Source organism: Neofelis nebulosa, chromosome 3 (genome assembly GCF_028018385.1).
Source record: "Neofelis nebulosa isolate mNeoNeb1 chromosome 3, mNeoNeb1.pri, whole genome shotgun sequence".
Classification (NCBI taxonomy): Eukaryota; Metazoa; Chordata; class Mammalia; order Carnivora; family Felidae; genus Neofelis; species Neofelis nebulosa.
In genome coordinates, this window is record NC_080784.1 from 70,369,213 (window position 1) to 70,385,638 (window position 16,426).

At 39.7% G+C, this 16,426-nt stretch overlaps 2 protein-coding genes across 9 annotated transcripts in view; one reads left to right on the forward strand and one right to left on the reverse strand.

Moving 5' to 3' along the window:
• The window catches only part of SPMIP2 (sperm microtubule inner protein 2), a 99,174-nt gene extending 91,309 nt beyond the window's left edge, over positions 1 to 7,865 (forward strand). The window contains exons 5-6 of one of the 3 annotated variants that reach the window (XM_058721027.1): positions 5,594 to 5,666; positions 7,687 to 7,865. In XM_058721027.1, the coding sequence (XP_058577010.1) occupies positions 5,594 to 5,666; positions 7,687 to 7,718 (105 nt within the window). In that variant the 3' untranslated portion in view covers positions 7,719 to 7,865. Of the gene's footprint in view, positions 1 to 5,593; positions 5,888 to 7,686 lie in introns of those variants that run through there. The other 2 variants (XM_058721025.1, XM_058721028.1) reach the window with 2 other exon arrangements.
• The window catches only part of FNIP2 (folliculin interacting protein 2), a 132,286-nt gene continuing 115,903 nt past the window's right edge, over positions 44 to 16,426 (reverse strand). For 5 of the 6 annotated variants that reach the window (XM_058721020.1, XM_058721023.1, XM_058721021.1 and 2 more), the window contains 3 exons: positions 9,416 to 9,616; positions 5,774 to 5,889; positions 44 to 3,828 (listed from right to left, as the gene is read on the reverse strand). In XM_058721020.1, coding sequence (XP_058577003.1) covers positions 3,750 to 3,828; positions 5,774 to 5,889; positions 9,416 to 9,616 — 396 coding nt within the window. In that variant the 3' untranslated portion in view covers positions 44 to 3,749. The remainder of the gene's footprint in view (positions 3,829 to 5,773; positions 5,890 to 9,415; positions 9,617 to 16,426) is intronic. The other variant, XM_058721024.1, reaches the window with a different exon arrangement.

Below are 16,426 nucleotides of genomic sequence, written 5' to 3' on the forward strand. Positions count from 1 at the left end.
TGAGATTAAACGTTAACAAACCACATGCAGTACCAGGAAAATGTTCAAGATAAATTCAAAAGGTTTATTGCACCAAATGCCACAGAAAAATGGATCAAAATAATACATGAACAAGTTTTAAGAAAAAATTTCTATACATTGACACTGATATCTATTTACCTGATCAAAAATATAAAGACCTATCAATTTGTCTTACCGGAGCTTCAATAATATAACAAATCCCAGAATTTTCTCCTTTTTTAAACGCCACCTAAATGTAAGCATATTGCAACCTTGCTCCCAAGATAATATAGTCACCAAACTTCTGACATTTAAAAATTAACACTCAGATGGGGGCTGCTTGATTTAGGTAAATATTATATTAAAATATCCCCTCCCCCACAGCACAATAAAAAAACAAATGGTTCACATTTATCAAGAGAAGCTAAAGACTTTTTCAATTTAATGGTGAAAGTATGCATGAACAAAATACTTTCAAAAGTACATATTAGTGGGAAAATCCAGACATTTAAAAGAATTTTAGGGCCGCTTTATATTCTTTATTTTTATGTACAACCAACTCTAGTGAAGAACCTAAAAAGCTACAGACTAAATTTTTATAAAATCTCAGGACCTAATTATAAGAGCCTAAACGACAGTTTAGTGTCACTTAGCAAGCAGGGACTTTCCTCCCTCCAAAAAAGTTACTTTTGAAAAATATGGTTAAGTTTAAAAAGTTGCGATGTGTAAACGGCAGTTCCATGGGATGTGAAAAGATTATAGTTACTTTTATTAAAAAACAGCACACTTCAGAAAAATGGATTGAAGCCTGTACAAAAAGCTATTTAACACTGATAAAAATAAAATACTTTGGAATTATGCACAAGTATGGAAGCTACATTTTAAATTTTCATTGTCATGTTTAAACGTACACAATTATCTTTACATTCATATCACTCATCGATCTATTAAAAATAAAACTGCAACATGCTAGAAAGAGGTCCATCACAGTAACATTTACACACTTCTGCTCTGTCATGCCTCACTAGCTTGCTTAAAAAAGCAAGATGCTACAAAAGTTACACTCAACAGGTAAGACTTAAAAGTTGAAGAAACCCTAAAGGTGGAATCCTGTCAACTGAGGTAGTTTTCTTTTCTTTTTTTTTTCTTTTTTTTGTTTTTTAATTTTAATTTTTTCTTGAAGTGGGCATTGGGAGAGGGTGGGATCCCTTTCTTGCCTCTTGGGCTAAGACAGAATGAAGCCACTGGGTGGTGTGAGTGGGTGTATCTCAACACAATTCCATGAGAGTTTTTTCTTTTCCACTTTTGGGAAGAGGCTGAATTTAAGACAAAGAAAACTTGAATGTTATTTAGAGGAGGATTATAAAAGAGCAGCAACATTCTTGGTCTGTTTTTGTAGGCAATAGATGTGAGGATTAGGTTCTGACTGGAATCCTGAGCGTCACTGAGACAACCCCCACATGTGACCCACCTGTAGTTTCCAACAGACATTTTCCAAGAGAGAGTTTTAGAACAGTAGATTAAGAGGCAAATTAAATTTTCTCAGGCTTTGAGACAACTGGGCTAAATTTTTATGTATGGAGTTTAGAATCAGCCATTTAAAGCCCAATTTCCCCCTATGTGGGTCTAATTTTCAACATGCCACTACGTACACATTTTGAATGAAACTGGTTCTGTATCTAGTTATTTTCTACGAAACCGTGGAAGGTGGTGGATGAGGGAAAGTGCTCAAAACATGTAAACAAGGAAAAGGGAAATAGAGATGAGGGGAATACTCTAAACTGGTGCAGATGGAAATGATACAATGTCAGCTATTATAATTTATTCACACATAACGAGAAACAAATGATGAGTGAGCTGAGCCACAGGTGAGGTTCATTCTCTGGGTAACATAACAACAAGCAGTGACATCATGGATAGAGACTTTAGAACACCAAACTCAGATGTTAGACGAAAGGGATGAGAAAAACATAAAAAGGCTGGAAAACTTCAATCTTACGAAAGAAAGATATAAAATAAAAATTAAAGATCTTATTAAGAGCCTTAATGCACCCACCTACATTTCACATCATAAAAAAGAGAGAGAGAAGAAAAGGTAGCAGTTCTGACCTATTCCTAAAGAATTATTACACCCATTTTTCTCCATTGGTACTTGCATAATGAACTTGCATTTGTAAAAGAAGAAACACATTTATGTCACTTGGTGTTCAGAATCGGGACTGTATCAAATAAAAAATCTGAAGTCATTCTAAGCCCTAGAAGGAAAGTTACTTCATAATCTTGGGTACAAATGGATGCATGAAAAAGGCGGGAATTAATTTATAAAATAGTGCTAAGGAAATGAGAGCCTGGTTATAATCAACTGTATTCAAGATCTGCAAGGTGCTGACAATCTTCTGACTGGCTAGATTAGCACCGGTCTTTTAACAATCAATATTTTTAAACTCTCTTCCTTTACCTTGGATGTTGGGACACACTCTGACATGGTCAGAGTTCATGACCAGTACACTAAGTAAAGTTCCTTTTACATTAACAAAAAATTAAAGGTGTTTTTTTTTTTTTAAAGTGAACTATGCTAATAAACAATCCTTCATTGTGGCAGATTTTATAATGGGTAAATTAGTTTCTGGAGAGGTGTTTTGAAAAGGGCTTAGGCATTAGAAGGCACAGAGATGATAATGTAAAAATTTAGATCATTTATGGATTGTTTATAAATGTACAAACTAATTACTTTCATTAGTCATCCTGAACTGTTGCAGGTTTCATTTCCCACCAGGCCAGCTGTGCCTTTTAAAGTAGAAATAGTCATTTGTATTAACTATTTAGGAAGAAAGTGGCTTCGGCTGGAAGAATTTAGCAACAGAAACACTCTTGAGCTCATAGAAATAACTTTGGTAAATGGCCTCTCTTAAAAAGGCCGCTGAAAGCTCTAAAGTATGAGGATAAAATATATGGTATCAGACTGTGCACTCTGCAGCTATGAACTACATCTTGATGAGATTAAGATGCTACATTGATTCCTGGGTTTATTGCACCAACAATCCATCTCTAACCTACCTGTGGCTGCATCTGCAACAAGGTAAACTCCAAGAAGATGTGAAAACAGTGGGTCCCTAAAGCACTCTCTTCCCAACGGTCGAGCCTCTTTCCTGTTTGGCGTCAGGCGGTAACTCCTACGGCCACCAGACGGGAAGACGGCACAATGCGGCTTGCTTTCTTTCACCTTTTGTCAAAAGCAAACCCTGCCCTGGAATCCAGACACCTTGTTCTGACTGTCTTAGGATAGCAAGTTACACTTTCTCCCGTTTGGAGAGCTCACGCCTAAACTCTGAAACATTCTCCTACTGGAATGGTACGTACACTGGTTACCCCTGCTCCAAAGTCGCTTGTCGTTATTCTGCCCAAACACACAGGCGCTCTGGACCGACAGCTTAGTGTTTAGTGTAGTGTTTATGTCTTCTCCTACCAAAAAAGTCACTCTCTCTGTTGATTCATGGGTAACAAAAGGCCAAAAGTATTCGTGAAAAACACAAATGCCATTATGTCAAGTAAACCTAAGTCGTCCAACGAGGCATCCACTTGAAGCAACGAAACGAAACGAAACAAAACAAAACAAAAGCAGTGGAATGACGGTTTCTGTTTGCTCTTCTCATGCTTTTGACGTCACAGAGAGCTTTCTCCTTTCGCCTTCGGTTGAGAATCTGATTTTTTTTTTTTTCTTCCAAGGAAGAACTGTCCTGAGCTTTAGCTTATAAGAGTATCTGAGCGACGTAAGGAGAATGAGTACTGGCAATAGCAGTCAACAGAGGCAGGTCGTTTGATTCAATCCTGAATATTGAAAAAAAGAAAAGAATATTAAAGTAGCATGATTTTACAGTAAAGTATTATTGCTAGGTACCAAGTTTGCCAGATCATTGCTTAAAACTAACGATAAAGTAAGAGATGGAAAGACAATAAGCTTGTTCTTTTATTGTGATCTCCCAGTGGATGCCGCCCAAGGAGGCAGAGGAAGATGCTGGTGTGCTATGCCTAAGTGTGGACACAAGGCTGTTCTTCCCAAGGCAGAGGTCACTCAATCTTAAGCCCATAACTTTTCTATAGTCCCTGACAATTAATGTTTTCTCCAGTGGCTCATCATTCTTCTAGCCAACACTGCTGAGCGCATACTGAGATTCTGCACCTGGGCTCAAATCAGTCTTAGGATAATGATGAAGGTGGGAGCTTTTTCAAAACACTTGAGGATTTGTTCAACAGGTTACATGATTTAGATCCTCACTAGGCATCTGAGCCACAGCATTCTGACAGCAAAGTGACACTAACAGATACTGAATCAAGAGACATCACAGCATCAAATGGACGTGGCTTCGGCTGCCTCTCTTACAGCAGAAGCGGCTACAGCGTGGTCACTGGCTAAATGCTGCCAAATGTCCTGAAAAAAATTAGGACTGCTTCAGTCCGTGGAATATGTCCTATTTTTTCCCCCTGAATTCCAAAAATGAAAAATTAAAAATAAAATTTAAAAAGGTAGCTGCCATTACTTCATGGAATGTTCTATGCTTTCTCCAGTAACACTCCCTACAGATCTCCTTTCAGGCTACATAAGAAGTTCCTCAGTACCTTTTGTGCTGCTGGCTCTGACTAGGAGGGGAAGGGGCTAGAGAGGCTGCATGTGACCCCCACTAATCATGCACTAAGATGACCTAGCGATGAGAGGGGTAAATAAATCCTTCTGGTCTTTCTAATAGTGTCCATGGACACCTGCCAGCCAGGGAAAGATCCTAGAAATACAAGTCACACATCTGGCAGTGGGGAGCCTAGTGAGCAGGACCAAAGTGTGAAGCCGGTAAAGAGAGCAAAACAAAAACTAGGAACAATAACAACAACAACAAAGAGATATGTTGCAAGTTAACTGCAAAAGCAAACGCCTAAAAAGGGAAAAATATTTTTTGAATAAGTATGGAAAAAAAAATGTATGACAGGAAATGCCAGAGTCACAGTACTGTAAGTCACATCCTGGGTGTGAAAGATGAAAAAGTCTGACAAGAATGCAAAGACCCGAGCCTTGAAATAATACTTTGATTAGCAGGCTTGATGGAGAATTTCAAGGCTGACATCATATATGCAATTTTTTCTTGCTCAAACTTAGGGGAATCCTCATCATAGTTAAGGGGGTCAATTCCCCATAAACACAGTGTCTTTTTGTTAGTTCTTTGTGGAAAAATTAAGCAGAGACTAACAAAGGTCATAATTTCTTCTCTGAGAGAAGTTCTGGCAAAGACCCTGTGGAGGACAATATACATTATCAGTAACATCAATATGCCTCCTCTTCCAAAGGGCCTGTAATGGAGGAGGGGCAAGTGCTGTCACCCTGCAAACATGCAGGTGGCCCCTGAAGGTCCAGGATCATGGCCTTTCTTCCCTCCTCCAGGGAGCAAAAGGCAGGTCTGACAGGCTGCGCCTTCGACATCTTACTGAAATGACTAGAAATGGGCAGGTCCGGTAGGGTTAAATTTTTCACTTTCAAGCATAAAATAATCCAGGGAGAAGACTAACATAAAGTACCACTAGCTTAAAGTTCTGCGCTCGTTTCCAGGTCCGGAACTCCAGTGTCGGAGCTACGAAGATGGGAAGCAGCAGGGGCACACGTCTGATGACGTTTCAGTGGGGTAACAGGGCCCGCAGGTGCCGGGCGACACAGGCTACGTGGTTGGTGGGAGCAGCGTTAGGGTCAGCCCCATCACAGGGAGAAACGGCGGCACGTCACACAACTCACCCCAGGACGACACCTAATTCTTTCACGTGGACTCGTGTGTGACCACGCAGATACTCAGACAGCATCTTACTTTTCAGGTACATCTCCTGTAGTCTGTCTTCAAGATGCATGATGCACTGGGGAGCCAACAACATTCAGGATGAGGGGCAGCATTCAAACCTCTGCCAATATTCTAAGAGCTGGAATTCTCTTCATTCCTTTCTAAGTACACACCTATAACCTCATTCCTTTCAAATACACATAAATATTACAGACCACATCAAACCCTACCACTGGTAGGTATAAGGAAAGGTTTATATAAAACAAGTTTACTTTTTCTAATGACTATTAAGATTTTCATACATATCTGCTAGTCTTTTTTAAAAAGCATTTTTAACATAGATGAAATCGTTCCGTTAAGTGCATTTATTTCCTACTTTTAAAAAACTTTATAATAATCCTTTACCTATGTTATTAACAAATCTTTATCAAAGTAATTTTTATGGCAAAATAATTTCTGAGAATGTAAATTATCATTATTTGCTTATCCACATGGCAATCTGAGTTTTCGTTGCTATAATTTTTTAAAGAACATCTTTGTTGTCGTTTTCCTATATCTCAGATTATTTTGGCGAAATACATCCCCAAAAGTAGAGTGAATGGAACAAGGTTACTTTAAATTTTTTGTTTTTGTTTTTGCTCTCAAGACTGCATTTTAACTAGGTCTTTAATAACAATAAAGAAAAGGCAATTATTCTCAGGACATCTCTACCCTTGGAATTGTGTCCAACTTCATTTTTTAGAGAATAGCAACCATCTGTGTCTTTCACCAGAGGCAAATGCTTTTGCGTTTGGCAGGCAGAGCCATCCAAGCATCTTCAGTAAGACACCTGACGGCTTTGGCAAGGGTAATTCCATCATACATAATTTTCTTCTAGACCATTACGCCTGTTATTTTCAAGGTAAAAAGATTAACAGATGCATTTGAAAATGTTGATCTTGACCATCTGGGCTGATCAGTGACATGGAAAAAGTATTCGAGATGCAATCTTAGTTTTTCATTGGCTTAAAAATCTTTTAAATGTATTGTGCTGAGTAGAGGAAAAACAACTGGTAAGTGTCTAATAAGAGTAATAATTAAAGCAAGGAGGGTTTCACCAATCCTCATGGAAATGCTCCTCCAAATAAGCAGAGTTAAGCGGTAAAAGGAGCTCCCGTTAAGTTTCAGTTTCTTATAAACACAAAGTTTTTAATAAGAGTGTTATAAAATATTAAAAAGAACATTCACATTATGTTGAATCCTTTGTTTTAAATGGTTAATTTATGGTGTTTTCATAGTCCCCATGAAAGCTGTATGTTGTAATGTGGAAATAAAGAGAACATTGGTCTATATGGAATGTATACTAAACTCAAAATCAAATCATTTAGAATTTTTTTATAAAAGGTCTGATTATCATATAGAATCACTTTGGGCTCTGCCCTCCCCTTTTTCTGGGATTTTATTCCTGAGATGGATTTGTTTAATTTTTAACTTCTGAAATTTTAAATAGCTACTTTCATTTTTTTATACTGAAGGCTCTAATAGCCATTTACTCATGTGTTTCAGTCAAGTGATTTTTAGGGAGAATTTTAAACTGCAAATGAAATTTTCTTTCAGCTTGGTTTTGTCAGGTTAAATAAGTCATTTCATTCATACTACTGAGTGGCTAAACATGCTTCTGTCAAAAACAAAAACAAAAACAAACCAAAAAACATACTTTAGCCCAAATGAAGTAAAAAGAATTAATTATAGTGATTTATTGCTTGGATAACTAAGATGTCAAATGTAATAAGAGCTATATATTACAGAAAAAAATATGAAACATGGTAAATACTTAAAATAGTAAAAAAAAAAAAAAAAGTATAAAATCGAATATATCTTTCTTTCCTTATAGAAAAGCAAAGTTCGGCCACTAAATCAGCATGATGCAGCTTGCTATTAGAAAGAAAAACTGCCCACAAATATAGAACAAAAGTAAGGCCATCATAACCCGTAAGTGCTTCTCACATCACCCCCTGGGACAGAGGTCCTGCGAGAGTATGCTTCAGTATAAAGCCCAAATAAAGATTTTGGTGAAAAGGTGTTGTCAGTCATTAATATTATTCATGAAACTGATTATTATCAGTAGTCACACTATTAGTACCTGTTTCCTGAGAACTTATCACATGTAACACTATTCCAAGTGCTTTACCTGAATCCTCTAATTTCACTTTCATAACCATATGAGATAAGCTCTCTTACTTCCTCAGCTTTACAGATGGAGAAATGCAGACCTTGAGAAGTCACACATTTAGGAAGTAGCAGAGCTTGGATATGACCCTAGGCTACTGGATCCCAAAGGCCATGCACTGGCCACTGCTGTACCCTGACTGGTAAAGCATCTCACATGGGCATGGTGCTTTGGAAGTTTAAAAAGCAGTATCTCAGACCGAATTTTCAGAGCATTCTCACAACATGCCTGTTGAATGGATTCTACCTTTGTTTTACAAGTGAGACGGCTGAGGTTCAGAGATGCTCAGGACTGTCCACTGTCACACAACTCAACAATGGCAAAGCCTAGGCTTCACCTGGCTGCACTGCAGGGTCTCCTTGTCATGCCACACTGCCACAACAACCACACAGTACTTCAAATCACCTTCTTGAAGGCCATGAAAGTCTTGACTCTCTGAGGACTGTGGTGCAATGGTAGGTCACAAGATCTCAGAGAAATTGCCACTCCATTCATGGTTAGTGTAGGTAATTCACATTCAGCTTCTCACTTTGTGATTAAATAGCTCTGTACCTCGTGCGGAGGTAACGGATGCTCTGGTCTGGGAGTATGCTGCAGAGGGCAGCCGAGTGTAGGGGTAACAGCGGAGAAGGTGGGCGCTCTTTCACCTCAGTGCAAATCCCCAAGGTCAGCTCACTTTCATTCTTCCCAGCTATGTGCCTGTAAGCCTCTCTTCCACTTTTAAGACCTTTCTCCCTCCCTCCTTCCCTCTCAAACTACATTTTCTCTCAGTCTCTCTGCACATACACACATATATTTTTTATATATTCATTCCAGTGACTGGGGGAGAGCTGTTGATCATTTTCTAGGAGTTTATGAGCTCTATTTATTGCCTTTAATATAACGTTATGAAATCGATTTTAAAATCCCACCTGAAAAGGAACACAACTGATACCATCTTCTATGGGTATGGTACTTCAAAATTTTAAATGTTTACACAAATGATATTCTGTTTTATCCTTAACAATTTTATGAGAGCGGTCCCTGAACAAAAGGAACTACAATCTCTTCAGTGACTGGTTTGCTTGATGTTGATCCAAAAAAAGGAAAACTAATGAGTTCTCTAAAGGAAGAATTTAAATTTCCTTTTATGTTTGATCCCTTCCCCCATACCTTATTTCCTTTACCGTATACCTTATCCAAAAAGATTTCAGTGTCACTCCGTGTTGTTTTAACTATTGTTACTGAAATCTATCCTGTTTGCTGGTTTTATGTTGCACGTTCCATTTTTACTTAGGTTAACGTCCAATTATACTAAAAACAATACATTTCAGTCGTGAATTTATAATAAAAATATTGTTAAAAGTATTTTTTTTAACTATATTTCTTTGGTAATACGAGAACAAGTACTTACAAAATCAGCAGGGAGGTGAAGCTTGTAAAGCTGTAAAATGGAGTGAAGTAAACTGGACACCTGACTAGAGACCAAGACCTCCTGGCCCAGTTTCATGCTGTCCATCACTTTCCTCTGACTTGTGGCTACCTGGACACTCCACTTATCCGTGTCTGCGATAATACAGACAGCTTCGGCTATCGGCTCATCAAGCACTGGATGCTGGAAGAGAAACACAGTGGGTCAACTTTCCGCAACACTGCCAAGGGGCACTCAAAACGTTCAGAATGCTTCCAGGTAGCATTAGCCTAAAAGTTCAGAAGTTGCTAGCGGGAGCTACAGAAATTTAGGGTATTAGAGTGACTAAAATAGTAGGAGTGTCCTCAACTCAACATTTAAACTTAATGTGATAAAAACTGCATTCAATCAATATTTCTTTCTTACACCCAGGAGTTACACCGTAAATGTTGTTAATGTTCACAGGAAAGCAAAAGGATGTGTATATTCCTATATTCCAAGATATTAAAATTCCTTTCCTTTTGAAAGATTAAACTCTCCTTTTAAAATGGAGACAATTAGGGGGCGCCTGGGTGGCTCAGTCGGTTAAGCATCCGACTTCGGCTCAGGTCACAATCTCGCGGTCCGTGAGTTCGAGCCCTGCGTCGGGCTCTGGGCTGATGGCTCAGAGCCTGGAGCCTGCTTCCGATTCTGTGTCTCCCTCTCTCTCTGCCCCTCCCCCGTTCATGCTCTGTCTCTCTCTGTCTCAAAAATAAATAAACGTTAAAAAAAAAAAATTAAAATGGAGACAATCAGAATAAGGTATAGGATTCTATTGCCATTTCTCCAAAAGAAGGTTAGGAAGGGTAACTAAATAAATATTCCCTTAAAGTTACAGCTTTAATGATTAAGCAGTATTTATTTAGTGACCACGTGCTACATACATAAATCAACTATCACAACCAACTATCTAGATGAGGCCAAAAGGCCAAAGGATGGCTACAGATGAATAACTTAAAATGCAAAATTCTCGGTAACTATGTAGTGATGGATAAAGCAGGCTGGCAACTAGTAAACTGTGCCACAGGGCAAACAGGGTCAAGCAGTCAAGGAAAGAAATAAAAAATCTAAGGTCTTGAAACTGGTCAAAGTGTAACTGCTTCATCACCAGCCCCTGGAATCACCAGCCCCTGGAATCAGGGCAATGTGGCTCATTGGGGGAGGTCATGGATGGAAGATTCTCCAAGCATGAGTTACTTTAGAAGGGCTGCAGATCCAGGTATGATAACAAAAAGGGACAGAGAAGTTGGCTCAATTATTCTAAAAGGAGATACTTAATGGGTATGAGAAATATATTTTAAAAAAATCAAACATGAAAAATGAGCATTAGCCTATTTATTTATTTATTTATTTATTTATTTATTTATTTATCTATCTATTTATTTATTTAAGAGAAAGAGAGAGCATGTGAGCAGGGGAGAAGGGCAGAGGGAGAGAGAGAGGAAAAGAGAGAATCCCAAGCAGGCTCCATGCTCAGTAAGGAGCCTGACATGGGGCTCAATCCCATGACCCTGGGATCATGACCTGAGCCGAAATCAAGAGTCAGACACTCAAAAGACTGAGCCACCCAGGCAGCCCAGCATGAGTCATTTTTAAATCACTGGATCAAACAGGCAGAATTGGAGGTGGAAATCAGAGGAAAGACTAAAGACAAAGTGTCCAAGGGTTGGGACAAACTGACAGGAATTGGTGGGCCCATTCCTTGAAGGAGGGGGCTAAATCTTTTCTGCCTGTATTCTTAGCCCCTAGCACAGGACCTGGCATTTGAGAAATGTTACTAAATTAAAATGAGACAGGTTAGGGGCATTTGGGTGGCTCGGTTGGCTGAGTGTCTGACTTCAGCTCAGGTCATGATCTCACAGTTGGTGGATTCCAGCCCTGTATCGGGCCCTGTGCTGACAGCTCAGGGCCTGGAGCCTACTTCGGATTCTGTGTCTCCCTCTCTCTCTACCCCTCCCCCGCTCACACTCTGTCTCTCTCTCTCAAAATAAATAAACATTAAAAAAAAAATAAAATGAGACAGGTTATACAAGCAGATGAGGGAGTTGATGAGCATCCCGTACCCCCTAGCACAGCACGGTATTGCTGACTTTTATGTTTACAGGTTCCAGAACAGAGAAGAACCAGCCTAACAGTTACAGAAGAGCACCTTAAAAGAAATACTGAAGCATTACACATTCTCAGACTACTAAATGTCTAACACAGAGCTCCCTGAATATATCCACCAGACAACCCAATGTTTCCATCTAACTATATCATTTAGTAGCTACTCACTTATTTACTGAATAAACACTTTTTAAAGTAAATGGAAATAGAGGAAAATGTAAATAGTCAAGAAAAAAAAAAGAAATGCTGAAATGATAAAAATATCACGAGCAACTACTTTAGCTACAATATAAAGAGCTCCAGGGCTACTGGCTCTCAATCACTGACCTTGTCTACACTTCTGTGGGGTCAGAGAGTTGAAGCTTAAGTTTCGATAATTCTGGAGGTTTCTGATACACATCTTTCCAAAGAAAACACAACCTCACTAAAGACAAGGCAGTTTAAACATATTACGATTTGGCTTATTAGTCAATCTCTAAGCTTTTAGAATTTAAAGAACTCTAAGATCCAGAAGACCATGTTTGGATTCATCACAGAAATACACACCCACACACACCCTATGCACTGGTATTCAATTTAAAATTCCTCTTACAACAGGCTCTACTTTAAAGGCATATGTAGAAGTACAATAAACAAACAAAAAATTACATGTATCCTTCTTTTCAACACTAATTTCTTAGCCATATCTTAATCATAGAAGTAATTAATAATGAAATCTGTCAGGGAGATTTTTTTTTAATGTTTATTTATTTCTTGAGAAAGAATGAGAGGCAGAGCGTGAGCTGGGGAGGGGCAGAGAGAGAAGGAGACACAGAATCTGAAGTAGGCTCCAGGCTCTGAGCTTTCAGCACAGAGCCCTATGCTTGAACTCATGGATCACGAGATCATGACCTGAGCCGAAGCCAGATGCTTAACTGACTGGGCCACCCAGGCACCCCCAAACACTTTTTAAAAATGTTTTATTTATTTTTTGAGAGAAGGGAGGGGGAGAGAGAGTGAGAGCGCAAGCGGGGGAGGGGCAGAGAGAGAGAGTGGGGGACAGAGGATCTGAAGCAGGCTCTGAACTGTCAGGCTGACAGCAGTGAGCCTGATGTGGGGCTCAAACTCACAAACCATGAGATCATGACCTGAGCCAAAGTCGGACGCTCAATTGACTGATCCATCCAGGCACCTCTGAAAGATTCAAACACTTATTAAAAGCCTGACCCACCCATATACTATTCTTAGGGTTTGGAGTTTGGGCATGGAGACTAGAAAAAAGAGAAATGGGCAGGAGAGGTAAGGCATGGCTGCATCCTGATGGAGACTTTGGCTTCGTATGGATCTTAAGAGAAGGAACACATAATATGAATAGCTATCAGCAAGTATGATTACTTAGTAAGATTCCTCTTCTTAGTATTAAAAAACCCTTTAAGGGGTGGGGGGCGCTTTGTCAATTTGACTAAATATCATCAGAACACCCATCATACATTTACCCTTTTAAAAGTTCTCCTCCCAACCACTGTGTCTGAGATTAAACGAGACCTCTGATGTTTGAGTTTTGAATGAAAATCTGAAGCAAATATTAATATTAAAAACAGTCATTTCCCCTTAAAATGTTTGTTTGGTTGAAAACTTCATAAACTTTAGAGACACTGTTATGTATCAATTTTCCTTTTCTCTCTCGAACTGAAGAGAAGCAAATTCAAAGTTTCTAAACCACAGGGTTCGTTAAATTCTCTTATCAGGATAAGCCTGCAATGTTTCTATATTCTCCATCATCTGAGATGTCCAAAACCGCTGCCTTAGGCCTGCCCCCCCACCCCCCCCCCCCCACCCCATGAGTGCCCACACTCCAGATGGCACTGCAGAGCGGCCGGCCCTCTGATCCCTAATGCCCTCCCGCCACCTCTTCCAGGCAGCTGCCCACCGTTCCTGTGCCTCCCTCGGAAACGTGACCAGACAATTCAGAAACTACAGACAGGGACTGGAGGATGTGAGAGCACTGCAGATCAGTAGAGCTGCAGGCGACTGTGAGGCTGGATGGTCAATCTCCGTCGCAGGAATGAGGCAGTGGCAATAAGCCATTGCCTTTTGTGCCTTGCTCTGCTCTGTGAGTTAGAAACAGTCTTTAGGGGCGCCTGGGTGGCTCAGTCGGTTAAGCGGCCGACTTCGGCTCACATCATGATCTCGTGGTCCGTGAGTTCGAGCCCCGCGTCGGGCTCTGTGCTGACAGCTCAGAGCCTGGAGCCTGCTTCAGATTCTGTGTCTCCCTCTCTCTGACCCTCCCCCGTTCATGCTCTGTCTCTCTCTGTCTCAAAAATAAATAAACGTTAAAAAAAATTTTTTTTTTAAAAAAAGAAACAGTCTTTATTTAGCTCCACGTTGTCAATATCCCATTTATCCAATCTACTCTCCTGTGAAGATTTCTCAAGATACAGTGACAAATGAAATGCTTTATATTATATAGATCTTTAAAGGTTTCTCAAATATTCTTTGGCTATTACATTTTATTGAATCAACAGGTTAAGCCTGGTTAATTCACAGCCACTAAGGATGTGTGGGTCTGTTTCCCAGGAGTGTAGATGGCTGCGACATACCAACTTCAGCATTCTGGAGTCGATCTCTGAGTACCCAAATATGCTGCCTTGACCTACACACGCGTGACTTCCGCCTAACTTAAACTTGCAGAAACAAGAAATGTCTATAAGGTTTGAGTCATCAGAAGAGCCATGGTTCTGATATTTCAGTGAAGGGCAATGATAAGACAACTGCAAAGGCTCTGAAGGAAGACAGGGCTGGGCTTGACCACTGCCTCTGTCACACACTAGCTGCAGGACCCTAGCAGCTCATTAACCGGGGCTTCAGTTTCTACATCTGTTGTAAAAGATGACCTACTTCACAGTTTCTGTGAAGTTTAAGTGAGGTTAAATTCATGGAGGTTTTCTGTGAGAAAAACGTATATGACACTTGTAGCACAGATACTAATTCTCCATGTTCGATCTGCTCTCTTACCCCACCCCCTGTCTCTATTAGTCATGGCCGCTGAACCCTCAAACTTCCTAAAACACCACGTTATCATTTCTCTCACCAACTCAGAAATGTACTCTAGTCCCTATCACCCAAATACCTAAGTTCAAACTTTTCTTTTTCCATACTTAAAGCTCTTCACAATCTGGGCCAGATCTACCCACAAATATTTACTTCCAGGACTTTCTAAGGATCCCCTGCTCCAGGCTGAGAGGACTCCTGCCTCTTACCTCAAGCTGTGCCCAGAATGTTTCCCCTGCTACCTTCTAAATGTTTCAACCTTTCAAGGACCCAACTTGGGTCCCATCCCCATGCCCCACCTCACCCCACAGCAAGACGTCTTTCCCATATTCACTGCTCTTCCTTTGACTTCTGAGAACTTTTGCAATCTACATTTTGACATTTAATCACTGTCTTAACTGGTTCTCAGTTTCACATCTGTTTGCCTACTCAGTGATTATGTAAGTAACTCAAAGAAAGAAATCACATTTTATTTTTCTTCTGTAGCCTCTGAAATGAGCATAACAAAATGCTAGGCACGTGCTAAGTATCTAATACATGCTGGTTCTGTTGAACAATTCTCTATTCAGATTTCTTTTTTTTAATGTTTATTTATTTATTTTTGAGAGCGAGGAAGAGAGAGAGTGTGTACATGAGCAGTGGAAGGGCAGAGAGAGAGGGAAAGAGAGAATCCCAAGTAGTCTCTGTGCTCTCAGCACAGAGTCCAAGGTGGGGCTCAAGCTCACAAACTGTGAGATCATGACCTGAGCCTAAATCAAGAGTCAGACGCTTAACTGACTGAGCCACCCAGGCACCCCCCCCTCTATTCAGATTTCTTTATTTTTGGTTTCAGTCCAGTTCCTATTAAGTCACCTGAAAAATTAATATATTTCTTTTCCATGTACCACATTTAAATGACATTTTACACGATCACCTGTTTTTAACGTAAGAGCAGGAAAATACCATCCTCACTTACACGCTTCCTATAATTACTTATTAATTCATCACGCCATTTTTCCTGTGGGGTGGCCAGGAATGTAGCACTGCTCTACAGATAGAAACATTGGGGACAAAAAATATAAGAGTTTATTAAATATCTTGGTATGTCAGAATTAGAAGCTAGCACCTCATGCAAGTGTTTTCAACTTTTAGCTCAATGAGTCTGCCAAGCCCCCTAACTTTGAAATCCTAGGACCGTGTCAGGATGGAAATCTCTTGGAAGATAAGATTTCAAGAAGTGTGAATGACAGTCTGAACTTAAGGTCAAAATAGGAGAAAATACAGTTGCCTCTATTATGACTTCCCCATATTTATGCTGTTGGCACTGCCCAATACATACTCTGAACTGACCCTTTATCAGTCCTTAAAGATGTGCAGCCCACAGGTGTATTATAGACAGCAGGAGTGTAGACAGATTCTGTACTCATAACCAGCTCTAAAATCTGCACACTGGTTATAACAGTGCAGATTTGATTACTAGGGACAAGCCACTGTGTGGCTTCTTTCAAACATAAAAAAGCAGGTGATTTATGATTCAGTATTGGAAGCAGCGCCCTATATCTTTTATTTTTCTTTGATATGTTCTGAATAAAACGTAAGATTCTTCAGCATCATTTGAGTATCAATTTGTTATTCTATATGATTCCGGTACATTTTATAACTTTATTAAAATAAATTTGAATAAGAGGATATCACATGACAAAGTACCTTTCAAAAAGATTCTCAGCATTATGTTACAGCACCATGACTTAGTAATATTAGCCTTTACATAGCTTTAAGTAACCCCTTTCATTGGTCATACAAAGACAATGGGATGACTAAGGCAGTGAAGCTACCCTTCTCTGCACTTGCTCTTGGTTG